Source organism: Salvelinus fontinalis, chromosome 14, assembly GCF_029448725.1.
Source record: "Salvelinus fontinalis isolate EN_2023a chromosome 14, ASM2944872v1, whole genome shotgun sequence".
Lineage (NCBI taxonomy): Eukaryota > Metazoa > Chordata > Actinopteri > Salmoniformes > Salmonidae > Salvelinus > Salvelinus fontinalis.
The window spans coordinates 30,057,758-30,085,712 of NC_074678.1; the positions used below are offsets into that span (position 1 = coordinate 30,057,758).

The 27,955-nt window shown below is 39.8% G+C and overlaps 1 protein-coding gene and 1 long non-coding RNA gene across 2 annotated transcripts; both read right to left on the bottom strand.

The window, feature by feature from the left end:
• Positions 1-26,774, bottom strand: LOC129810596 (uncharacterized). The gene is made up of 5 exons (XR_008752750.1): positions 26,420-26,774; positions 18,526-18,632; positions 7,214-7,295; positions 3,572-3,656; positions 1-381 (listed from the first exon to the last, which is right to left on the bottom strand). It is a non-coding gene; the product is annotated as an uncharacterized LOC129810596 (long non-coding RNA).
• On the bottom strand, positions 20,842-26,397 carry LOC129810595 (transcription factor Sox-2). The gene has a single exon (XM_055861278.1). The coding sequence runs from the start codon at positions 22,590-22,592 to the stop codon at positions 21,645-21,647; it is 948 nt and encodes a 315-aa protein (XP_055717253.1). The 5' UTR covers positions 22,593-26,397; the 3' UTR covers positions 20,842-21,644.
• Positions 26,775-27,955: the final 1,181 nt, after the last annotated feature.

The following is a 27,955-nucleotide window of genomic DNA, read 5'->3' on the forward strand; positions in this document are numbered from 1 at the left end:
TTTCTACCAAAGACACCAATAAATTTATTGAAGATATGTAACATCATGAAATATAATACATCAACAGACGATACAGTTCATATCATGAGCAGCGTAACCTCTATTGGTAAAAAGTTTCACTGTTTCAGTTTAATCGTTTCAAAATGAACCATATGATCTGAGAATTGCACAACAGGTACATTGTTTTTGTCTTCACAGAGACAGATCATGCCATCATGTTTGCAGCAGAAGCAGTGGTGTCTAGATGTGTTTCATTTGACTCATCTTTCCTTAGGTCCTGTCTTTGGAGCGGTCATTATGCTCTGCAGGTCAGGGTTACAGCAGAGGGACCTCCATCACCCACTCATCATTGGATGTGCATCAAGAACGTCAGAAAGACACCTGGGAAAGAGACATGTTACAGGTATACTGCACCGTAGGATTTCATGGTTGAGGTCTTGATGCCCTCCAAGTAAATGCAATGTACAGTCATTCATTTATCTGGATAAAAGGGATTCATTGCCTGCCCTTATATTTTACCTTGTGTAAATTCATGCTTTTCCCTGCTTTATGTGCTGGTTACCATAATGCCTTTCAGATGTACTTTTAGTGATGAATATTTTTTTATTTCCCTTTTCTTGTGTTTTCTTTTTTAGTGTAAAGCGGTGGCAGGTAGCCTTAGTGGTTAGAGTGTTGGACTTGTAAGGGAAAGATTGCAAGATCGAATACCCGAGCTGACAAGGTAAAAACCTGTCATTCTGCCCCTGAACAAGGCAGTTAACCCACTGTTCCTAAGCCGTCATTGAAAATAAGAATTTGTTCTTAACTGACTTGCCTAGTAAAATAAAGGTTAAAAAAAAGCCCTTGCTTTGTATGAAATATGTTACAGAAAAAAATATTTCATTGATTGATAGGGACAGCAAGCAGTGGGTTTGCCCCACCAGCAGACGGCGTATCATCACATGGCACATGCTGCCTCACCGATGGATCATGCTTGGCACGGGTGAGGTGGGGTGGAGTCCGGGTGCAGAAAGAGGCAAGGTCCCAAGGTGTGAGTAATCACCTGTCTCCCAAGTCAAACACTGATTGGGAATTTGAGAGCCCCTTAAAGAGAGAGGTGTTATCTCTGTCTGACCCACTGGCTGACCGGGGACCACAAACACCAACGTACAAACCAGCCATTTCCTTCCTGCAATGATGGGGAAATGACTGATTTACAGACCCTGGTTGTGTCTACATTCAGGCCTGCCTTCAGCACACATATTGTACTGTATGGTTTATTCTGCCAATCATTATTTGAGTTGGCCTTATATACATAGGGAATATAATGAATATAAACCTTTCCCTGCAGACAATTGGATAAATAGTATTTCATGAAGTGGCACTACAGTTTGTAGTACTACACGTTACTGTACAACATACAAAACACTTCTACTGTAATTCACAGCACTTCAGCAGCCCTCACTGAGGGGAATACTGTTCAACATCTAGTCAAATATGCCCGGCTTAAAGACACTCTCTGGAGTGTGTTTAGAAAATTAAGGGCCTGGATTTTTTCATAATTGTCCATTTTATCATTTTATTACAGCTAGCTTACTGTGATGGGCTCCTATTATCATTTATGAAATACAATTAAAGCGTGACTTATTTCAGGCCCCACTACAGTGAACTGCATGTGTCGGCTCTGCTATATTTAAATAGCATTAAATAATTGGAAAAACACAAGAAGGGAAGGCAGAACATGTAACCGAATGGCAAAATTGTCTTTCTGGATTTATTTTCCCCTCCATAAATATTCCAGAGGTTCCTCTATCACACCCAAGTTTAAAGCAGAGAGGAAATAGTCTTTAACTGATACAGAAACTAATTTAGGACAGCTTTTCCAAAGAGATATGCTTTCCACTGAGAACGAACATTTGGCCGAAGCGGGCACCTTCAGTACAAAAATTGCTAATGAAGTTGATCTCTTAGCCATTCTAAACTAATTGCATAGTCGAGAATACAAAGCATTCAGTCAGTAAAAAAGGGGTTATTAATTGAAATGGTACCATATAATGCTCATATTCTCCATAAATATGTAGATGGTAATCGGTGGAGGTTGGCTGGGTTTAAATGGCACTCACTAGCTGTCAGAACAACCCTCGTTCACTAGGCCCCTGTGAGGGGGTGGTGTAGCTAGGTCTCACTACACATAGCAGGCCTATGTAGGCAAATAGCTAGGCTTCATTTGCATGAGGAAATGACTAATGGTGCAACTGCTTTTTTAGCATGCTATAAATATAATTTAAACATTATTTTTTTCCTTTATTTAACTAGGCAAGTCAGTTAAGAACAAATTCTTGTTTTCAATGACAGCCTAGGAACAGTGGGTTAACTGCCTGTTCAGGGGCAGAACAACAGATTTGTCAGCTCGGGGACTTGAACTTGCAACCTTTAGGTTACTAGTCCAACGCTCTAACCACTAGGCTACCCTGCCGCCCTGCCGCCCCCTTACATAAGCTATAGTCCAAACTCCAACTTTATACCCCACCTTTTTAACAGGAACTAATAGCATGTGCTGGCTATGGACATATATGGCCTCATGGATATATTATAGTGACAATAAGTATTCAAGGTATCGCTTCTTTCCTCTAAACAAATAAAACAAAGCATTACAAAACTACAGTCTTGTTCACTTTCCCCCCCTCCATTCTCCTCTTTCGCTCGCTCTCTCATTTTCTCTCCCCTCAAAAAAATACAGAGACAACGCCTTGAGGCTCTCTAGTCACTATTGTGAGTGCCTGTGAGTTCTGTTTGGCCTCATTGTTCTCAGTTAATCAGCCGTGGTAAATGTGGAGCCCTCCAGCTCATTAGGATTCTCAGTCCCTCAAAGCAGAGCGGAGGTGACCATGGGAAGTTCCTGCTGGCTGGGCCTGGCCGGTAGGGCAGCCTATCCTGGAGAGAGAGAATGGCCTGATGAATTACCTGCCTCGGCTCGGACACCTTGTGAGTCCATCCTTCCCCATCCTGCTCCCCTCCCTCCCCATGGTTAAAGAGCTCCAGCTCTCCCTTTGACTGTCTGTGGACAAGCCCTGTCTGTTCATCGCTCATCCCCGCTCAGTCACAGTTCCCTCCTCGGGTTTCTCTGTGGGACCGTGAGCAAAGGAGAGCACACCCCAGCACTCCCCTTCTCCTCTCCTGTCTCTGCATCCCCCCCGTCACGCACTGTTTACAAACACTCACTATCTACTCCTGTCTTGGCCCAGCACAGTGTGGGCGGAAGAAGAACACAGCGTGTTCTCTACTTATTTCCCATGCAAATATGTTTTCTTATATGTTCAGAGTTGTTTTTGGAGACGGAAGTGAGTTTATAATGTTCATGGTTTGTCTAAGTGTAGAAACAACTTTTCCTAATTTTCGCAATCTCTGAGTAAACTGTGTCAATTTCAGTACCTGCTGAAGGCCTCCTCGAGCCTACCTCTCCATAGCTTGGCTGTTTTCAGACAGTAACCCAGTTCTGTTGATATGAGGTGGATGGGAGAGCAGCGACTGGGCAACTATCCTATAGAGAGAGGGGGTTGAGGCTGCTTGACAATAATTAGAGTTGACTCACCCTTTCCTTGGTTATAATCCGCTGGATATACTGCACTCATACAGGTGCCCAGAAAATCCAATTATCACAACCATGGCAGGGAAAACTAGAGGGGAAAGACAAGAGATTTCATAGCCTTTTTTTTTTTTTTTTTAATATAAAAAACAAATACTTTTGATTAAACTGCCTGGCTGCACATAAGGCATTATTTTATTTATCTTATCTTGGATGTATGTGTGTATGTGGGTGTTTCATGTCCATACAAGAGCATCAAACGTTTTAAAGTAATAGAGGAGGAACCAATCTCCCTGCAAGATTCAGTAAATACAATAATAGTAGAGGGTAGACTTGCAAGCATGTAATGTGCTTTTCCCCCTGCTGTCGTTAGAAGAGGAGGAGGGTATATGTGCTTCCTTCCCTGCAGGGTCCCAGTATTCCCCCACTCCCCCATCCTCTCATCCCCCCAGTGACAAAGGCCTGAAGCCCGGGCCACTCCTCCAGCTACCGGCCTCCAGGAGCACCATGCTGGGGTCTGTGGGAGGAAGCCAGAGTGCCCCTCTACCCCCTCTGTCCCCCCTGTCCCTCTCTGCTCTGTCCTCCCAACCTCGTGGCCCAAACATGTGGGCTCAAATCCCGTCAGTGCGGCCAGGCGCACGGCTGGAACAAACTCTCCCGACAGATGGAGTTGGCCTCTCCTCCACCACATTCTCCCTTAGAAGTCCTGCATCTCCTCTCTGACCTGAGTGATGGCTGCCCTGTGAGAGGCAGATGTGTTCCCATACTACCAACGTTGTTTTGAAGTCAAGAAAGATCCCAGATCACTGCATTCCTGCACAACAACATTGACAATGTCTACACCTGGTTTGATACATCATGGTTTTACTTCCAATTACTTGTCTCTATGAGGGCTGCAGGCTACAGTATTAGGAATTAGTTCAAGCGTTAGTCCTTTTCAATACTATATTACAATCCAAAGTACATAGATGTTTAATCAATCATCTGAAGACAATGGGATGTGTGAGCAGTAAAACGTTATTCTTCAAACATGACAAGTGGACAAAGCGCCATGTGTGTGAGCGTAATGAGTCTCGACTTACCCATCCGGAGTTTGGTCAATAAAACCAAGCACCCCAATGGGACTTCACTCTATTTGAATTTCAACAACCGTTGAACAAAGCAAATATGAAACTCCAATATTCAATCATTGCACTACCTAAATATTTAACCATGGAAATGAGCAAAAGTAACAAATCCTGGTTATCCCTTTCTGGAAGCCGCCTTCATAAAGCCATCTTCCTACCATTACAACAATGTCGTGACAATGTAATGTAGACTTTTTAACTGAAGGTTCCATAATGGGTTACACGTCTCCAGCTTGGGTCCTTAACTAACATAAATAGACTAGGTTTTGCCAATTCCACTGTGTCCCTTAAGATGCTCTCATTCATTTTAGATTGGGTCTAAATTGAGTCTTACTCTTTGTGACCAAGGTTTTAAAATTAGATTAATTTCTATTCAAATTGTGACTTGTCCTGAAATAACCATCCTAATAAGAGATTCATTATTTCCATTTCAGATATGGTGATATTCCACTGTGCTTTACAGTAAATCACCTCTTATTGGATCCGCTCTGCCCCCATGTTGCCCCATCAAACTGAAAGACTGGAGAAGGCAAGTGCTTCACAGTTAATATGGCTGGTGACACAGACACATTAGGTTGTTGACTTGAAATAGCCATATTTTATGGGCCTTAAACCTAAAGAATGTCATTGTTCCTGAGCACAGGCCAGCTGCAGCAGAGGACCAACACTGAGCCACCACAGAGGAGGTGTGAAAAAAGGAAACTTTGTGTTTCCACCACACAAAACTCTTATGACAAAGCAGGGAATAGTTCACAGAGACATGCCACATTCCACAAGGGCCCAATGCGTCTTTCTCTCCGCACTGTGTGACAGAAGTAGGGGTGGAGGGACGCTTTCACAATGCCTGGGGACATTAAGGGACTGAGAACTGGGACGTGTCCCTGTCTGAAACGTCACTACCAGAAAAGGGTTCAGTAATGTACACTGTTTTTCTTTTCATATGTAGAGAAAGTAGGGTGGACGTAGGAATCTCAGTGGTTCCATGATGTGTTGTACCGGTTTGTTAATGAGGGATATCCAAGCCAGGTGCACAAGAATAGAATACGACCAGGCTTGACGATACTAAAAAGTGACAGATACTGTAAATAATCTTAAAACGATCGAATGGACGTGGATTAGGATCAGATCTGGGCCCGGTTTCCTAAAAGCATTTTAAGGTTAAATTCATCTTTAGAACCTTCGTAGGAGCATTGTTAAATCGCCAAACTATTCTCCTAAACCATCGTTATTAACTTTGCACTTGAAACGCTCTAAATCGAATGCCTGCCTCAGACCACTTCCAGAACAGAGAAGTGCCGCTTTTTTGCCCTCATTTTATAAACAGAAGATCTCCGCAAAACATAGAATCACATGGTTAAGCCATCGCTCTGTGACCGCCGATAACTTCAGAAAAAAGTTGACTACAAATACAGGCTTTGCAATTGATACAAACAAGCGACGTATAAAACGATGCTTCAAACGAAAAGAGATGACTGGATTAAAATGTAAACTATAGGCCTATTTCAATCATATTGAAATGCATTTCATGTTCAATCAATTGAGCTCTATTTTCCTACTTTTAGTCTACTGTCTGTAATTTGTCCCAATATATTCCATGATGTGTAGTCATGCGCAGTGATGTTTCAAATCAATGATTTTATGCATTTTTAATGAGAAGCATTAGAATAAGCCGCCTCAATATTTGCAGCCGTAGGCGGTAATATCTTTCTAGTAGCTGATCCGTCGTCAGTATTGTGAAATAATTTATAATAAGGTAAGATTTCAATGGAGAAAGCTGAACCGAGAACAGCGCTTTCTCTCTTTCCATCCTATCAGTATCGACACATGCTCCAACGACGCACTTAGCGACCGTTCTCTCTGCGTGGTGTTTTGGGAAACGCATGTTACATCTTCGGCCGTTGTAGGTAAGATGCATTGTTAAAACACTTGTAACACGAAGTTCCATTGCTATCGGGAAACCGGGCACTGAGGTGTAAGTTGATCAGTAGACTTTCTTCGGTCTCTCTCTGGCTGTGTTTACACAGGAAACCAAATTCGGATATTTTTTTCACTAATTGGTGTTTTGACCAATCAGATCAGCTCTGAAAAAAATCTGACGTGAAGAAATCTGTGATTGGTCAAAAGACCAATTAGTGGGAAAAATATCAGTATTGGGCTGCCTGTTTAAACGCAGCCTCTCTCTGAGTAATTACCACTCAGCTGTTCTAAAGAACAACCAATGGCAGTCTTCCAATGACTGAATTCATATTCTTTGTGCCACTCTCAATTTGGAATAGTGATTGTTGGGCCTGCCACCCTCTCAGGGCATTGGAGAATGCAACCAACCAGGAAAAATAAGCATGGCAAGGCTTCTCAGAGGTAATGGGAAACGTCAGAATATTTCTCAAGTAAGGAAGAGAACTCTCATTTTTTAGAGGGGAGGAGTATTAGTAATAGTAGCTGTGAGCAATAAGGTGTACAAAGGTGTACCAATGGATAACATGCAACCGGTCTATTCTCTTCTCTTCACCCCCAAACCTACCATATCTGGTGAGGTATCCGTCTCCTGGACAGACAGGTGTCGTCTTGGTCATATGGATTTCAGCAATCTCCTCTCATCTTTTCTGTAACAAAATAAAGCACATAAACAAATTCTGGTTTACTATGTGTTACATATGTATTTAGAACACCATGCATTGTATCTGGCAGCCTTTAGATCGAGGAAATATATTTTTCAGGCAAATCCAATCCAATTTTATTTGTCACATGCATCGAACACAACACCTTACAGTGAAATGCTTACTTACAATGTGTTAATGTCAATGAGTCAATGTGCGGGGGTACAGGTTAGTCGAGGTAATTGAGGTAATATGTACATGTAGGTAGGGGAAAAGTGACTGTGCATAGATAATAAACAACGAGTAGCAGAAGTGTAAAAAAAGGGGGGGGGGGGTAATTTGTTCCTTCAAATGTTCAGCAGTCTTATGACTTGGGGGTAGAAGCTGTTAAGGAGACTTTTGGACCTAGACTTGGTGCTCCGGTACAGCTTGCTGTGCGGTAGCAGAGAGAAAAGTCTATGACAATGGTGGCTATATACAAATTAATCACTTTAGGGTTGCCATTCCAACATGAAGTCCCCCTTTATCACCAAACATCGAAAACAAATCTCTGTAGAAAGTTTTTGAGCAAGCTTGTATAATCACACAGAGGGTACCAAAGACAGACAGGCCTGTACCAAGACAGACAGTAGGGAGCAGAAAAGAATGTGTTGCCTTGTGTTGGACTATATACTGCAGCTGCCTCGCGTTCTTCCAGTAGTTTAATACACATGGGCATGTAATGAATGGGGGCTGCTGTGTTACTGTATGTTACTGTAGGCATCTAGCTCCGATAACCCCACTACAGGCTGATCTGAGGGCTCCACTGCGAGGAATAGCAATCATAATTCTTCCCCATCATAAAGAGGACTTGTTGGGGATCCGTGTAGTCTGTCTGTCTCTTACAATGCCCTGCCTTCAGGGCCTGCCCATGGCCCATGCCAGCCAGACCACGTTGTGTTCTTTGGCTTGGCAGTGTCTCTGAAACACAGACTGTTCACTCTCCTTGGAGTGGCTCAGAGGAACTTTATTGAAGATGTAGATAAATAGGTTCAAGAAGGTTAAACTTTTTAATGGTAATAATGCCAGGGATGAAGAATATCCTCATTGCAATGTCCCCAATTCCTTTCCAATGCAAAATGTTTAGAAATATAGAGAATTGTACTTTTGATATTAGCTCCAGACCAACAAGGATTTAAACTATATGCGGAATTATGAAATCCTTCGACTTTTAAGTAGATTTCCCAGAATGCATACAGACATGGTTAACATGTTTTCTTTGAGTGCTTCTGCTTCAGACAGCATGCTAGTTATTATTGTGCCAACATGACTACTGAAATCACCATATGTAATTCTAACTTGCAAGGAGAACTGCAGGTGGCTTTACAGTAACTTAGCCAAAGCATTAACCAAACAGAGGTGTGTGTCTACTTTGAATATCAGTTTTTCTGTTACAGTTGGAGCACAAGTCGCGAATCACAAGGCTCATATAAGATTTTCAGGAAGTTACAGCTCTGAACGTGACCGATGAAAATGAGTATTGTATTTTCAAGATTTACCCAGTTTGAGCCACTTGATCACTGTTTGTATACAATGTACCCATAGAATATCACATTTTTCATACAAACGCATAGGCCCAATACTGATTTTGTGTGTTGGATTGGAAGTATCAGCTAATTGACCATAATGCTATCAAAAACCAACTTCCTTATCATTAACATTTCTCCCAAATATTCTCCTCATATAGGTAAAGCCTATGTAATTGAGTGTGGAGATGATGAATAAACAGGGGTGAAAAGCAGAAGTCCTGTGTGTGTGCACTGCACTCTGTGATGGTGCTCTAGCTAGCTGGGCTCTAGTATGTTTGTTCCAGTGAAAGAGGGGCCATGTTCAGCCCAGACTGGGCCCCCATAATGCTGCAAACGCCATGGATTTGGAGCTGTCCTTTGTTGTCCCGGCATGCTGACATCACATACTGCTGATGGGCCGAAATCCCTCTTTCTCCAGCACCAGCACTTTTGAAACAAAACTGCCATGACACTGATGAGCAATGCCAACTTGCCAAAAAATCCCTCATTAAATCACACACACAGGCACCCAGTAACCTACACACATGCACGCGTGCGCATACTCACAAACACATACACACACACACACACACACACACACACACACACACACTACGCCCAATAAATCCAAAAGGTAATCAGAAATATATTGCTGCTGCCACAAAAAAATGGTTGATTAAGCCTCTACAAGTGGATCTGGTACCTACTCTGTTTTCTCTGATGCCAACTCTGTTTCTGCACACTACCCTGTCCTTCACCAAACAAACATCAGCAGGAAGAAGGGAATGTGTAAAATCGCTTTTTTCACCTTTTAACAAACAAATACTGAAGCATTACTACAAACAATGTCTAGTGGCAGATATTATGTTGAAGACATAAATGCTTTGTATGCTTGTGGCCATATTGGTATATGCATGTGATAGTAGAGAGAAAATGGTAGGTTAGCCATTTGCATGGAGTTATAAGACACAGAGAATGTAAGGATAGCTTACCATTCAATGTTTACAGAAACATTTGCATAGGAACACACATGACATAGTTCTCTTGAAGGGAGGATTGATTAGATATGAGGCTAAATAAAGCAAGAGAGATTCTCTCTCTCGACTGAGTTCAAGTTTACACCTATTGCTGAATCCATTCAGTTTGAAAATAATAGTGAAACACGTCCATTGTGCTAACACAGGATCACTCCATGAATGTCATCTCCAAATAACAGAGCAAGCGTTTTTCCAGTTATACGAATGGCATGCACCTTGCAGCACTCTCTTCCCTATGGGTACAGGAAAACTGCTGGGATGATACAAGCTCTCAAAAGCATCACATAGGTCCCACTCAAACACAATCAAATACAATCAATCACAATAGCATCCTCAGGCACTCAGACGAGTGTCCTCCCTCTTTCTATCTCTCTCTCTCACTCGCACTCACACACACACACACACTCGCGCACACACACACTCACACACACAGAACACCCTCTAGAGAGTAGCAGTCTGTTTAACGTGACAAATAGCATCATTTGGGAGCCCATGGGGCATATCCAGGACCAAAGAGACAGCAGATTGAAATATCCTGTGAAGAGCTGCCCTTTATTCACACATGCTCCTGTGGGACTCGCCATGACAATTTCAAAATCACTGATAAAGTTGACACATATTTGCAGGGCCATGAGCACCTTCACCCTTCACCCAGGGAGGTAAGCCATATCCTCAATCCACATGGGAAGACATGTAAGCAAGCTAAACTATGTCATGGAAAAGCAATGGTTTCAAAGTCATAAGCATACGTGACCATTCTAAAAACATGAAGTATTAGCAAAGGTTGGATATATGTATTTCACTAACTTATGTAAACTTTAGTTATCATCAAATATAGACATGTATTAATGTAATTGATCTACTAGATAACTCAATATGAAAACAATTATTTGGGGGGGGGGGGGGGGGGGGGGGTATTTTTGTGGTTTATTATTATAATATTTTTTTTTAATCAAGTGAAGTGGAAAATGGGGACTTTAAGAACTGCATGAACACCCTGATAACTCTCAATCAAACATCACTACTAAAAAATACTGTAAATCCTCTCAGTAGATCGGTGAACTCCAGTGACATGTAATGCAACAAACCGACACAATCTTGAACTGATTAAATAGAACAGCCGCTCTGTGCTGCACACACACACACACACCAACTCTCTCCTAACTGCTGTGCTGAAATCTTTTAATGGACACTTCTAGCACACACCCATCGCTGAAGAGCAGTTTTAAAGGCCTCCCTTACTGAAATCTGTGGAGATCTGTCAGTGCCAACTAAATTCTCACCCAGGTTGTCAACCATGCCTCTGCTAGACAGGGTCACAGGGTTACAATCGATTTCACAGGCCACCTGGAGAGCCTAGGCTGCAAACTGACTCAAAAAATGTATATCAGACTTGCTTACCACCCAGGGCTAGGCCAGGGCTAACACGCCCACTAAAAAAGTCCCCAGCCCAACAGAAGTTGGCACAGGCAGAGGCTGGAGCTGTTGACCCTGCAAGCTGACCTCCTCAAACTTCAACTGAATTGTTCTGGCAGTTTCCACGGCGACAAGGCACTCCAAGCTTTATCCTACTTACTGAAACAAGAGGGACTGTAATCTACTGGGCAAAAAAGTTGCATCTCCTTATTTTCAATGAATGTCCTTTTTATACGGTACCTTTTGCAGTTTATTTTGTTATTAGGTTGGATTTCTTCAACTGTGTTATATTGACAATCATTTATTATTTACAAGATTATAATTTATATATTTATAATAATGATAAAAGTCTTGTAATAATGGCTGTTGTTGTGGAGGAGTAGTCAGTTTTGTGCTTTTTCTTGCAGTGTCAATGTGGTCAAGTCCCTCTCTGCCTCCCCTCCCCATGTATGAATAACTGTTATTAAATTTGTACTGTCTAAATGTCAATAAATGTAGGCTGAATAAAAAGCTATCTGAGTCACCCAAATCTTTGTGTTTAGTGATTGTTCCTGTCCAAGATTCCGAGCACAATTTCCACTCACACTACTTCAATGAACTGGGGTATCAAAAGGGGAATTTACAAATACAGATTTATGCAATCACACTAATCTGAAAGAACATCAATGTTGTTCTCTTATTAAAACCACAATTTCATATAATTTCCACTTATGTAGACTTATTCCACCTGTGTGCTACTATTGGACAACAATGTTTGAGATCAATTCATTTTAAAAATATTGTTTTGTATGAGGGGTTTTCAATTCATGAATTAAAGTTAAATTAACTTTCTGAATTGAAAACTGAATTGACCCCAACCCTGATAGACAATACTCTATTTCCAAATGTTGTATGTGTATTTTTTATGAGACCTTATAGAAAGCGAGGACTGCACTGGTTTATTATTGAGCAGCCCTCTCAAACTTTTTACCCAGAATTTCAGAATAAAAAGTGGTTTGATACTTTACTGTATCCCATGGAATGCAACAGAAATCGCCCAAGGGTCATCCTTTGAGTTGGTTCTTACACAGGCCTAGAGTTCAAGACAATCAGAAATGTTGTACTGAAAGATAGGCTTAGTCCTAAACAAAATGACTATTAATCAAAAACTGCACTTTTCAAATGTTACCTTTTCCATTCCCTGTCACCAAGTTATGATTCGATCGATTGATCCATTTAATTAATTTCCCCTTTCTCCTCTCGCCCGGGGCAACTGTGTGATGGAGTGATGTTCTGATTGCGGGTTTAGATGCACGCGCAGTAGAAGGTACTCATGGTTTAGATGTCCCGCGTATCATCAAGCAAAACGTCACATAATCAATAAGAGCGTTCCAGCTGTCTGGGATCTTCATCTCTTCTTGAAGTCGTAACTTGGTCTGACACCACCCTGTCAACTGTGTGGCCTCGCTTCATATGGCCATACACTTCATCAGTTAAGCAATGAGCCATGGAAATATAGGGCATTACTTCCCTATGTAGACCTACAACTATGGAAGGTTATACAAAATAGGGTCTTGAACAACAACAAAAAAATGTTTACGGTGGCTCTCTCTCTCTCTCTGAAAAACGTATCTTGAAGCAGACGATATGTTTTTACTTGTGGTAGGTTAGGCTACATAACTCGTTTCACTGCGTTATGCTAATGGTTGGGGCCTATAGCGCAGAGACAGTGAAATCTCATCCAGGCACTTTTCTGAGGGAGATGTCATTTCGCAGGGAGGACACAATGACGAGCTCGGGAGTGACAGAGCTCTGATCTCCGCGATAGGGAGATAGCCACCTGATTTAAAATGGTTCGCTTGTTCCCCTTAGTCACTCGATCAGCGTGTGAACTCTTCTTATTTACAATCAAATGCAGTGCAGAACAGCATACCTCCAACCCCCTCTGTCTCTTTGCCCTATATTTAACTAAACCCTGCAACAGGTGCAGCTCCCCAAACCCAATAGTGTAGACCTTTATAACAAATGAATTAATAGGTCATCATTATTATTCACTGTCTTTTGAGTAAAACGTAATGTTGTGTTTGCAACAGTGGACGTTTAAGAAACGGAAAAAATACATTATGAGAAATATATGAATAGCCTAATGTTTCCCAGAAGTGAGTGTCATCCTCTCCCAACCAGGGCGCTGTTTACCCCATGCAGACAGACTCTTGTCGCATCTGAGTCATGCCTCATTATCAGTCACAGAAAAACGCCTTGGATGGTCTCTAGAGACTTTTTTTAATAGACCCATTTTTCCATTCCAGAAGGGTTTCGGCAGAACGGCATGAGAGAGACCATTCAAAAAGAGAGCCACAGAGCAGTCTTGAGTATTATAATTAGGGTGATGCAATCCATGGAAATGTATGGATTCAACATAATCGGCTTTCCAGTACTGGTGGTAGTGATAGAAAAGGCAAGCAGTTGGAGGACATCATTTACTGTTGGAGGGAAGTCATCCGTAATTTAGTATATTTAACACAACCATTTTGAATGATCAATGATTAACCGTGAACTCATTACATTTTTCAGTCTCTGCTTTATCATTTTTTTACTTATAGAGGCGCAAGTTATAGAGGATATTTGTTCGATTGTGTCATACACTCACATAATCTCACACTGGGAGGAATAATTCTGCTGTTGTTTATTATTAAGACCAACAATATTTCATTTTTATGTCAGAGCAGCCCTATTTAATTGAGTTTTATCTAACACATTTATGTCTCTAACTCCACTGAATAGGCTAGGCCTACTTAAATCATGGTATCCAATATCGGTATCCAATATTCTCGTGTGCGTTTTTTAAATATGTAGATATGTGATCGTTTTAGTTATTTTGTCAACAAACCCACGTGCTCAAGGCGAGTAGTTCTCCAACTTCCATTGAAATGACTCGGGCATCATGTCTAGAGAAATATAAAGGGCCGTTGTGGTGCCCTGTCAGTGCTCAGACAAACTTTGTATACCCTTTATTCTAAAGCATACAGAAAATGAGCCGCTAGCAAACGAGCTGTGTCGTGGATGTATTTCCAAAAACAATCTTGATCTGACACAGGGATAAACAACACATTGATAAAGTTGGACAAGGCTAAACTTTTCTAGGCCTACTGTTCAAACTGTATGCATAGCTACATGTCTATATGCTTATATTGAATGATTGAAATACTGTATCTAATGCTTCTACTTTTTTTTTTAATTTCTTACTGATTTGTCTAAAATCCCGAAATGGTCTTTCCCAGGTGTTTATAATGTGATCGTTGATCAATATGAGGTGCATGAAGCCTGAAATCGTGAAGGAATTAAGTAAACAATGAGACCTGCTATTGGGGAAGTCAGTGCATTGTTGTCGACAGAGGGTTATACAATACCATTGCCACTACTGGGAAATGACAAAGAAGTTCACGTTTCGTCTGCTAAATATTTACCCAAAAGTGTCGAATGTCATATGTAGGCCTACAATGTAACATATATGATTGTAGAAAGATTTGGAATAAACATCACACTTTTCACAAAATAAACTAAATGTTACGTTTTTTATTGTATGATTGTGTAAGACATGTCATGACATTTTATATTTGATATTAATAGGTTTATTGTTCATTAGTTGGTAGTCCTGTCATATTACTTTTTTAGTCTAGTAGGCCTAGCGAACTTTGTTTGAGTCAGATGCAACATTCAGGCCCTCAGTGTCTCTGACATTCCATAGTGCCAAAACGAAATAAGTTAACAGGTTAGTCATATTTGTCACCATTTGATGCTTGTTGGCTAAACCTGTGCTTAAAAGGGGCTACATTGAAGATATTAGGGGTACCCCCCCCCCCCCACACACACACACCCACACACACACACACACAATTCTTAGAAAGTGGTATGTCAAAAGATAACTTACAAATGAAAAGTGAACAAACTACTTTTTTGTTGTAAGATTTAATCATGCATATTGTTCAGCTATGTTATTTATTAGGTTTGCAAAAGCAAAACCTGATCACAGCTGTGTTTGGTTAAAGGCCTGAAGGGAAGCATCAACATAGCAGCACAACTATTAAAAGCTGTCTGAAACAGACGTTCTGCTCACCACCCCGCGCACTCAGCTCATTCAGCTCATCGCCTAGTTTTTATCCCAGGCTGTCAGTGGTCCATAAAGCTCGAGCTTGATCTGCATCTTACTGCACACCCCTGGTGGCTGCACCGCTGCATCAAAGCATATATTGTTTTAGGCATAGGGTGAACAGACCAATAACTGTGTAAACGCAGAAACACTTGTCCGACTATTGTTGCGCATGGGTAAACTTTGTTTCCGCACAATAACAGCCTAACCAATAAAGTTCTACGCTTTCACTTTTCGACACGATTAAAATGTATTCAGCCTATCGTGTAGTATTCCGCAATCACCGGTTGCCTGACAGACTGCTGTATACATGTGTCAGTAAAGACCAGTAGCCAGACAGATACAATGTCCCTGAAATGAAAGTATTACAAGTCCGCGCAGCCTTATTTCCCTTCACACAATGACAATGTTGACAATCAAGATATTTTTCTTTACTTCAGCTATAGGCGACCGTTTAAAGTTTTGGTTAGACTCTTTGAATGGGAAGGAGGCAGTGGTCAGTACAGTGCAAATCATGTTAATGTTTCCCTTCCAAGAATAAAGGAATTCGAGTCACAAATGGTGAAGGCTAGAACGGACAGTGGACGTGTCGTCTGCTCTAAGTTCAATATCTTTGCTGTTCACTTGTAGTGACCACGCAGCGATTGAAATCTCCACAATTAGATGTGCATTGTTCCCTTCCCAACAACACTGCACAAAGAAAAGGTATTCACAGTCGGAGCCAATCCAGCGAAGCGTTTGACGTTATTAAAAAATAAAGAGATGGTGATTTATATTGTTGTTCAGTAAAAGGGCCAATTATCAGCTTATATCCCGTCATTGCAAGTGTATTAACTTGAATTAGTTATAAAACAATATACATTTAAGTTTGAGATGCCACTTTTAAAATGTCCCTCTCTTAAACTGGTCCCATAAAGGGTTTGTAAACTATGATAAGCGGTGACATGCTTCATCATAAAAAGCATAATCTTCCAATATTAAAGCAGTTCGTTTTTTTTACTGCATCGCATCATTGGAAGAGCATGCAATGTGCTTTTAATAACCTGATTAGTGCAGATATGTTCAATTCAATCAGCAACAAATACTCTCAACTTCTCCCTCAAAAGTGTTAGTTTGATATTTTTTATATTAAAACACAAAACAACTGGAGTCACTGAAATAGTGAAACGTGAGAGACCAACTGTTGTATCTTATCAGAGCTACGTACCGCGGTTTGATTAGAATTATAGGCAAGTGCCAGCGGCCTCCATAGCAACTTGAGTACAGTGGTATATTGTATTTACTAGCACACTGGTAGGCTACTAATCCATTGAACTGTCGTCCCTGTTCTAATCCCGTCTCTCCTAGAAACCAGAATATGTAATGAGTTTAGGGGCGCTGTTTTACCATTTAAAACCCACCATCAATCAAATTAGGGTGTGTCCACAATCGAAAACAACTAAATGGCCATGGTGATGATTATGAAAAAGAAGGGTCGACATTTTACTGTTATTAACATCCCACTGGGCACAGACATCAATTCAAAGTCTAGTTTTGATTTACATTTGGTTGAGTTGGTAACTAATGAGAATTCAACGTGAAATCGATAAAAAATGTCACCATGTAATTAATTGGATGTTGGTTAAAAGTTGGCTGAGAAGAAGACGAAATTCCGTTACATTGATTACTTTTTTCGAATCCAAATCAGTCTTCTACGTCGATTCAACGTCATCATATTGAATATTTTTGTTGTTGAAATGACGTGGAAACAACGTTGATTCAACCAGTTTTTGACCAGTGGGATAAGATCACACCACATCAATCAAACGGAAATAACTTGAAGAATGCTTTCAAATAATTGATGATGTTCTCAAAGCACACATTTGCATATGGCTATAAACCTCTCGTATCAAACATGAGTGGTAAAAACAGAAAAAGTGATCATTAACAATCTTGAGAGTCATTCGGTCCCGCGCTTGTGCAGGCTATGTCGGTATATCTGCTGGCGAGCTGGTAAGGCCTGCACTGCTCTGAGAATGTATGAGAGGCGCAGAGATGATGGCATGCTGGCTGACAGTGTGTGGTCTATTGAACAGAATGCGCATTTTGGCCGCGCAGAGAGACCCCCATCCCCCTGCTTCCCTGCACCTGCACTGGATCAGGGAGCGACTGCCATTCACCCCACGAGAGACTTAAAATAGATGGCATATCTGACAGATTTCAATTCAACGAATCTCACAATGCTGCATCCCCCCACAGAAAACCGTCCACTACAACCCCCAACTCCTCAAACTACAGCAGAGAAAGCGAGAAAAGTAATTACTATAGAGAAAAGTAGTTTTCTTTACAATGTAGATATTAGTTAGAACCTTATCAATGGATAGTCCCAATGATGTGCGTAACGAGACATAATATTTTCCAGCAGAAATTCGTAAAAATATCAACAACAATACAAGAACAGCAACAATACTAATAAGTAATCAAATATAATCTTTCAAAATCTATTATGCCACCAATCGAAATAAAGGTGTAGGCAAATACGTGTAGGCCTATACATGTTGTCTATGCAATTACTTTATTCCAGATGTTTTATTCAATACATAATATGTTATAAGAACACACTCTCGCACGTGGTGTGTCCAATAAAATATTACCCAGGGAGAAAATGAAATACTCTATTTACCAATCTAGTACATGTGACGTCATTGCTCCGTACTATCAATAGGCTAAATCTGGTGACTGATTAGGGGTTGGATTAGAAGCCTAGTTGGCGACCATTACTTGTGCGCATATTCCACTACCTCTGGATCAGAGAACACTATGGGACACATCTCTCACGTTTGTATATAATTTATCAAACGATACACATTTTATTAACTACAAAAGTTGTATAGCCCTACACATATTACATAGCCTATATCTTATTAAATATGGAGGTCTCTTGCCGTAGGCTATATCTTCCTACCCATGTGAATGAGATCTGGACACTAGAGATTAACATGTGTTTATACACGTTGGGCACTCATATGTTATGATAATTACTTTCCAGGAAGAGCGTGTCATTTCACAAAGATATCAAAAGATAATATCTGAGGGGTTTTACTATGAGCAAAACATAGCGCGCTTACCACCTGTTGCTGTCCAAATAGCTGCGGCAGACTCTGGGCGGACGGCGGTAGAGCAAAACCAGGCCTTTTTGAACCATTGGGTCCTCTTCTTATACAGTGCTGTTATCCTAAATCACACAAAACGATATATTTAGTTGTCAATGTTTTATGAGTGCCTATATCCAAGCATATGGGGGCCTACGTCCAAGCATTCAAAACATGAGAGGATTTAACACAAACCACCAGCGCCAATGAGCGCTTTGAGATTAAATCACGCAATTGAAAATAATTTTAAACACTCCTCTTTTATACTTTCCTCCTACTGTGGTGAGCCAACAGGGGGATTCCTTGACTGATTACTGCTCCTCCAGGGAATAGAAAAAGCATTATATCCCTTATTCAACGTGTAGAAGACGAGAGTCTCTCAATGGAAGTCCAACACAAAAGTCTCAAGTTCAATAGGTCCAGTAGCCTAATATAATTGCTAGTTCATGCCCTGTACCTTATCACAACTACTGGGAATATAGTCGACACCTCTCTACGAAAACGTACTCCGTTTATATTTTCATGCATGTTTTTCACTTCCGTGTTTGCAATAGACTTTGAAGGTAAAATGCATATAGGCTATCAAATGTTAATTTTCTCCCATTCCCCCCCAAAAACACTAATGAAACTACAGCTAAATGCTCATACTTCAATATTTCACATATTATGACATGGGCTGCTTCCACTAAATTAAAATAAAAGCCCTTACACACTCGACCTTTAAAAATCCTAGTTTATGAAACATGTTCAGCTATTACAACCAATTCTACTGCTTGTATAAATAAATAATTGAACCACTGCTCCCTGACCCCTTGAAAGTCCGGTAGGGACACGTTTGTCGAATAATACTTTGAAATGAGCCCTCGTCAAATATTCATTTAGCGGTTAATGTGAGCTCCTCTCCCCTGAGACCTAGTGTAATAGAAGCTTCCCAGCCTTGGCAAGCAACAGTGCAAATCTACCTCTACAGTTCAGAGAAAAAAAATTTGTTGAACACCCCCAGATTTAAAACGTTGTTATATTCAACGCATAAATGCATCTAGGTTTCTTTTTTTAAACAACAGATGACAGTGCAAACACTTCAGGCAGGATTTTTTTTTAAAGGTTTGCCCATCGACCCATCGACATGAACTGTGTGAACCGTGGTTATCTTAAAAATCTTAATATGAATAAACAGTGAATTCAATGGCCACTCGAAGATGGGGCTACAGTATTTAGGCCTCTGAGTGAAAATTATTTGAGCTGTTTGGGTCTTTTGATTCTTTGCAGAAATACTTTCCATTTGATTTAATCATTAAACAGGCTACATTCAGTGTAAGACAGTCGAACAATTTGATACTAAACGAATAATCAAATTAATATGGAGCGACATGAAAAATGCTGTTGATGTGATGCATGCATGCTTTCAAGACAAGTAGGCCTATAGGCTTGTAACAATATGCCTATTTGTAATATAACATATTTTTTTCGTTGTTGCTCAGTGGCTCTGTCTATATTCATATATCAAGAGCCTTTAATGTTATTACATTTTAAATGATCGATACTACAAACATGCCTTTAAAATCCAGCCGCTCAAATGGACTGTCTCGACGTCTATGTTGTCACATTCAAACTTTTTTTTCTGATCCATGAGAGGTAAACTTATTTCAAATCAGTATAGGCCTGTTTTTAATCATATGCATGCCCCGAACAAACCTGTTCTCAATTTGAATTAGAAATAAAATAAATCAAATGATGTGTATTGATTATGGAAAAATATAAAATGAACGAATACCTTGGTGAGGATCTTGAACATTTTGGGCGAATAATCTTCACCTCAAAGCATTGGTTTACAGGCAACACACTTTGCACGATAGTCCTTCGTAATCCTTAGGGGCATTGCTCCTTTCACAAAACATTAAAAGGTCGTTAACCTGAGTCTTAATCATCTAAAGATTTAAAATGACAAAGGCATGCATGCGTGCACATGGACACAGAGCAACCACACAATAAAATGATTTGCTATGATTTTGTCTTTGTTGATAGTTATGATGAAATATGATTTCAAATTTAGCACATTATAGCTTTATTTTATTCCTGTGTTTCCTTGGATTGTAAAAAAAACAAAAATATAATAAATATGACAGAATATGAAAGGCTATCAAGTTCTTACATATTATGTGATTAATAAATATTGACGCAACATGAATAACATAAATGCAATACAAAACATGGACAATCCACAACAAATTGAGCGTGGATGACAATCTTATCTAATGAATTAAATGATAAATAAAATCAAAACTCATACAATTTCAAGTATCCAAATTTCAAAAATTTATTCATTTCAAACTGCATATTGAAAAAACTCAGCTGAAATTGTAACTGTTATAATGATGATATTAGTTCGAATATATATATACATGAAGTGTTGGCAGCTGCGTACAGGCCAACATTTAAAATACAACTACGGGAATGAAATTTGAAATAAAAACTTAAAATATCACAGTAAATATACATAAATCGTACAAATCATTAGAAAATAAAGAACACAAACTTTATACCTCTAACAGATGAAAAGTGGGAGACAAAATATAAATTAACAATTATGCTTAACCTGCAAGGAAAGGTTTCTGCTTCTTCTTCTTTTTTTAAAGGAAATTAAAATGGTTTAGTACTAATGACCCTCAAGGAGAAACATTTACCTGCTTTGCTTTTACTACCGCTATTCCAATGTTTGCAGTTTTAGAAGCATCTTGAACTCAATTTCAATTCTGCCATTTTCTTTGCTGCAGACTTTATGATTATAAAAATGTAACCTCTTGTAGTTTACAAACATTACATCTGATTGTTATGTTTCTTTGATAAATACTGTACAAAAGGTGATTGCAATAATAAAACATCTGATTGAGACTCCCCCACTTTCTACTTTCCAAACTTATACATCACTGAAAAACTTTTGCAGAGTTCCTACCGTTCCTCTAGAACTTATCTTTAGAATAGAAAGACAAAAAAAGTTTTATGTTCTTTCCTTGAGTTCTATACAACATTTCCCACCCCAAATTTTCTGTACAAAAATAGTCCAGAGTAGTCCAGTTTCTCTTATAAAAGTTAATTTACATATGTGATAATGGGAGTGTGCCATTAATCGTCGTGCCGGGTACAGGTGCGCTCTGGTAATGTTGGGACATGTGGAGTCTGCTTTGAGCAGTTTGCTCCGGCACCTCAGCGCCCGGTAAGTACATACTGATCATGTCCCGTAGGTCTCCTGTCTGACATGGAGCACCCCTGGAGTGAGACGACGACGTGACTACGGGGGGACTGGAACTGGACTCTGACTTGACCACCGAACCCATGGAGCCCAGAGTCATTCCAGGAGTGCTTTGCTGTGAGTAGGACATGCTATACGTGGGTGATCCGTTCATGTAGGTCTGGGAGTTTGTCATGGAGTTGTACTGAAGTGCGCTCATGTCATAGCGGTGCATTTGCTGCATCTGCGCGTTGTTGTGAGCGTTTAAACCGGGGTGCTGCCCGTAGCCAAGCTGCTCCTGCATCATGCCATAACCTCCATTTGTCCAGCCGTTCATATGTGCGTAACTGTCCATCCTTTGATTAACCCCACCGCCCAAGCCTCCCCCTACACCCACTCCCGCGCCCATGCCATTGCCGCCCGGTGCAAGCAGCCCACCTGGCAGAGTGTACTTGTCCTTCTTCATCAGCGTCTTGGTTTTCCTCCGGGGTCGGTATTTGTAATCCGGATGTTCCTTCATGTGGAGAGCCCGGAGACGCTTCGCTTCGTCAATGAAAGGTCGCTTTTCGCTCTCAGATAGAAGCTTCCACTCGGCCCCAAGTCTTTTGCTTATTTCCGAATTGTGCATTTTGGGGTTTTCCTGTGCCATCTTTCTTCGTTGTCCCCTCGACCAAACCATGAAGGCATTCATGGGTCTCTTGACTCGGTCCGGACTGTTTTTCTGGTTGTTTCCAGATGAATTTGAATTCCCAGTACCCCCAGAATTTGTCTGGGGTGCGGGGGGTTTCAGTTCAGTTTCCATCATGTTATACATTATTAACAGATTTTTATTAAATTTGCCCAACCAATTGAAAAAGTCCAACTCAAAAGGTAGTTAGCTGGAGTTACCTTGTCGTTTTCAGTAACTTTGTAGAAATAGTAAACGTCTTTTTGCTTTGAGCCAGTAGGTCCTGTTGTGTCCACAAACTTCTCTCTTGGTCTCAAAGAATCAACAAACTACTTTTCCCTCTTCGCCAGAGCCTTGACAACTCCTGATACTTTTTGAACAAGTTAATAGACAACCATTCATGTGATGAGGGCTGTCAGGGAATAAATGCCTTTTTACCTGACCAATCACAGAGCGACTGTTCCCTCGGCCAGGATTGTGTCTTTTATTTAGCATAAAGGGGCGGGGTTACTTGCGGTCAGTGGTGGAGCACTGAGGCAGAATCTGCTGTTATCAACCAATAGGCCTAAGCTATATATTTATTATTGCAAGTGCTTTAAGTGGAAACATTTCACTAGGATGGCAAACTTTAAGTGCTTCCTACTGAAAATCGAAGGATTACAAGATCCAGAAATTATACAGTAGGATACATTTAATTATATTGTTAGGTAAACAGCATATTGGACCAATTCAGCTGTTTCAATTTATATAGGCTATTATTTTAAGCCAACATTCAAAAGTTGTTGAGAATAATAAATAGCATTTTAAACTTAATTAGATATTGCATCTTTACTGAATCAAATGTAAATATCTTTATATCGTGTTTTCTATTTGTAGGCTATATCCTGATTTTTTAAATGTCCAACGACTAAACAGGGGCAAAGCAAATGGAGGCATAAATCAATCAAAACTTCAACGTACAAATATCCTAGCCTATATTATTCTATCAAGTTTGCTTAGAACAATCACTTTATTACCATTTGGCCGTAGTAACAGTTGTAGTAATAGTTGTGAATGTAGAGGTCTAGTTGTAGAGGCTATAGCCATAGGGGTGATGTTATTCCTTTACTGTTAGTAATTAGAAGTAGTGTAGCTATCCATGAAATAAATATTCGTGTTTTCAGTTAACTTAACATAAAAGGAACCGATCAGCAAGTTCAGCTCGGTTTTTACATTGAAGGGGATAGGTAATCTTAGCTGTTTCCCCATTGTTGAAATGGATGAGCTTCACTTGAACTGAAGTTGAATGCCAAAAGAAAACGGAGGCAAGCCCATCACAAATAAGTTGCCTAGTTTTATTTCGGGTGTTGTCAGTACATAAGCCCGAACAAAAACATGACTACATATAGCCTAACTTCCATTCCTTTGTTGTTGAAATTCACTTAGTCGTAGGACATTTGAGTAAACAAAAAAAGTTCACTCACTAACAATATGACCAAGAGTGGTCACTACTTCAATGACAGGCCAAAATAACATGCAATTTTGCCCATAGGTTTTCAACCCATAACATCAACAATTGGCATTGTTAAAACTCCTATAGGATAGATACATGTCTTAAATAGGTCTATACAATTGTTTTTATTTGTTAATGATCTGATGGTTAATTTACATTGTAGATGTGAGCTACGAAAGATGATAGAATATGAGAAGCAAAATACAGTAACAAGCCGCTATGTATCCAGTAAAAGCACGTGTTTATACATATATAAATTCACACATAAGCTATATTCAAAAGGTTAGGTATGAGCCACACAGACAGATGAAGCCACGTTGTTACATGCCTTCAGCGCCGTCTGCTGGCAAAATAGACAATAGCAAAACCACATTTATGAACCTAAAAGGTGTCATGTAACACTGTTATAGCCTAATACACTTATTTATTCTGTTGTGAACTATAATAATATAACTTGTTAAAGCTACCAACTACATGTTTAGTATACTGATAATCCCTTTTCATTTGTAGGCTACTTATGGTAGAACATTTGGCTATGAATGATGCTGTAGATCCTGTAGATCCTGGAAAAGCATCAAATCGGCCAATACATAAATGTATCGAGAATCTGGACACTGTATAGACTGTATTTTTAGGACACATTCTTGTGAGCGTGTGCTTACAAAATCTTAAACATTTCAGTGATACGCATCTACAATGCTTAACCTATAATATTACATAAAATTATATTTTAAATAAAATAATTATAGGCCTATTTTGTATATTTCATCAAACATCACTACTTATTTAAATTATATAGAAATTGGTACATAGTTTATTACCACCATATTGAAAAGTTTAACATTTGAGTAATTGGGTGAGATGTGGCGATAGGTAGGCCTAGACTACAGCAGAGCAGACCATTATAATGCAAGTTAGAAATAGCCCTCTCCTCTATCTGCATATGGGTGTGTTGCCCGCTATTTGTAATCTGCTTATGATAATGTGAAAGAAACAGCGGGAGTCTGCAACATCATGAAGAATACTTAACAGGAGTTTCCCTGCATTTGTAATTAGCAAACCGACAACTAACAGAATTGCGGGCAAACACCATTTGACCACTCTTGAGACCAAACCAACCTCTACTTCTGTTTGCAGCATATAAACCATATTTGCAATGAAGGCTGGACGGAGCAAAGGGCATGATAACAAATGTATAGGGTATTTTATTTTTGTATAAACTAAAAAAGAAAATCACTGCAATTCATGGCAAATTAACTTTGTCATTTATAGTAAGAGCAAACATTAAATTCAGGCCCATCCCTATCAACTCTTGAGCATAATGAGTGTGAAAATGTCTTAAAGAGGAAATTTGTTATAGATTGTTTTTTTTATAAAGCCTCCCCTTCTCAAAAATGTAGTCACTATTGCTCCCTTTCAAAATTGACACCTCACCCGATAATAAACCAAGCCTGCCATAATAACCCTTGGGCCTATAGCCTAACTCATTACGCAATCTCCCATCACACTTTCTCCTTAAAAATCAATATTTACTCAATATAATCCAACATAACCAAACCAGCCCTGATATTACTAATTGGATGTAATATGTTTATTTAATAAATGGGTTTACTTTTTCAACAGATCCTTCCTTTTCTCAGCGAGAGAGAGAGCGGAAGAGAGAGAGACTCAGGTAAGAAAATATATAGAATTATGAATCCCCAAGCTTCATATTATTGTCCACTAGGGGCCGTGCCAGTGATTGGAGAGCAGTGCACCACAGAAAATATTACCTTCTGAGCACTCAATACATATAGCCTATGAAATACCAAAGGGACAGGGAGTGGACGGTTAAAAAGTGCAATTTTGAAACTAATATTCTTAGACTTGCTTAGCTTTAGCAAAACAATATTTTAATGATTTTTCTCTAATTTGGTATATTTTTTATTAACTCCAAACTCGAAATCAGTATTGTAGGTATAGAGTCAAATGTATAAATATATTTTAAACATTTACTTTGGACCAACCCCGTTTCAATAGGCCTATTTATGATTGACAGCCTAATCTCATCAAATTGGCCAGAATAGTTCAAATCCAAATGAAACAATCTTGAAAATTATTGAGAGTAATGTTTAGGCTAAAGATCAAACATTACTTCTGCTGAGAAATAAGGAGAATTTCATAAATCAAACAAAATGTCCCAAAAATATAATTGGAACATCCTAAACCAGTCTACAAAAACAAAACAAAGCCAGTAGCCTACAAAAGAAACAAACCAAAAAACACTCACACTTTGGATAGTTACGCTATAATAGAAAATCTACATAAAATCTAATGTTTGCGAGTGTTGAGCAAGCTTTAAATGATGTCCGATACATCAATGGAAAAAGAACCCACGAAGCACTGAAGCTCATAATGCGATACTCTCACACTGCTGTGCACTGCATTCGCGCATGCTGCTTTTCACTGTCCACGGACCACTCTAGACTGCAATGCTACTTACGTGCCAGTTTGGGTGTTGTCCTCATCTTTGGGTGATTGGCAGAAAAGAGGATGGAACATCATCTGTCCGATTCAAGAACCACTCTTCAGCCGCCGGAGAACTCTCTCTCGCTCGACCGAAACAGCTGTATGCTCTCTGGGCACCTCTCCCTCTTTTACTAGCCCCCTAGTCCGCAGATTTTTTACAAGAGCCAGTGCTCCTACTTCAGCGTACTGCCGCTCATGCTCCTCGCTGAACGCTGGTCCTTTGCTCGCTACCCCTGTAAGAAGAAAAGCCGTTTATGGCTACACACAATCTGAAAAGGGGCCGATTTAAAACGAGAAGAATGCATCAAGAACAACAAAAGTCAGTTATACCAAGTCTGCTTAACCCCCCCCCCCCCCCCCCCCCCTTTACACCGCACATAATGAGAAGCCAAAGCTTTATATTTTTTCAGTGGGTATTCAGAGATAATTTGAAGCCATTGTTTCTGGTACAGATGGTTCTTTTTAATACAATAACACTGCTCTTTGTGAATTCTACCCACTATAAAAATCTAAAGCGTTCTCCTGAATAACCATTTTGTTCTCGCTTGTATAGGGCCAACAAAAGCTGCCGTGAGGTAATGGGCTTGGTTTATTGAAAGGCATAGAATAGGGATTTGATAAAGATTTTTTTTCTTTGCAGAAAGTAGGCTCTATTGCAATGTCAAGAGAAACTAGTTGAAGAAAATGTTAGCTATAGGTTGGTTATTATTATTATTATTATTAACATACATTCCCCAAAACGACCATTCACAAGCTGAATCCTTAAACGGTACAGAAAACGAATGAGAGTGACAATGTTATGGAGAGATAGGCTACACCAGACAATGATAAAATGAACTGTGGTTAAGGATTTTCAATTAAGCTAAAAAATTGCATATATCAGTGGGTTTAAAATCGCAATACTATTCTTACCATGGATTTCACATAGCATCATTTTTTTGTGAAGTGAGATGAGTGAATTTAGCATTCAGGAAGCATGAGAAGGTTTCTATAGACATTTAAAGTAAACGTATTCAATCTGCAGTTGATGCCATTTGTAATTAAGCTATAGGTAATCAATAAAGTGCTTAAGGAATTACAAAGGGAGCACTGAAGTTTAGCCAAACAAAATATATTGCATATCACCAATTGTTAGGGCTGGATTTACTCTCCATGTCACCTAGGCTTTGGCTTTGGCCTGACTCAAGGTCTTTATCACTCCTGACAGGGAGCTGGAGGAGAAAGGAGGAATCTCAAGACAAAAGGTCTCAGCAGGGAAAGTTGTTAGTCAGTGGTTCTACGTTTGTCTACTTTTCTATAGGAATTACTGGCTTCCTCTACCTTCCTATAGCTCCATACTGACAGTAATCCACTCCAGTGGCAGCAATGGCTTTGTCTTCTCATATAACATGGTTCACCATTCATCTCTAAGGTGCTGCTACAAAGGGGTGAGCAATAATGACTTCAATCAAAATTCTACCCCTGTTAATTAGCTTGCAAGGTGCACCCAAGAAGAGGGAGGGAGTTGAAC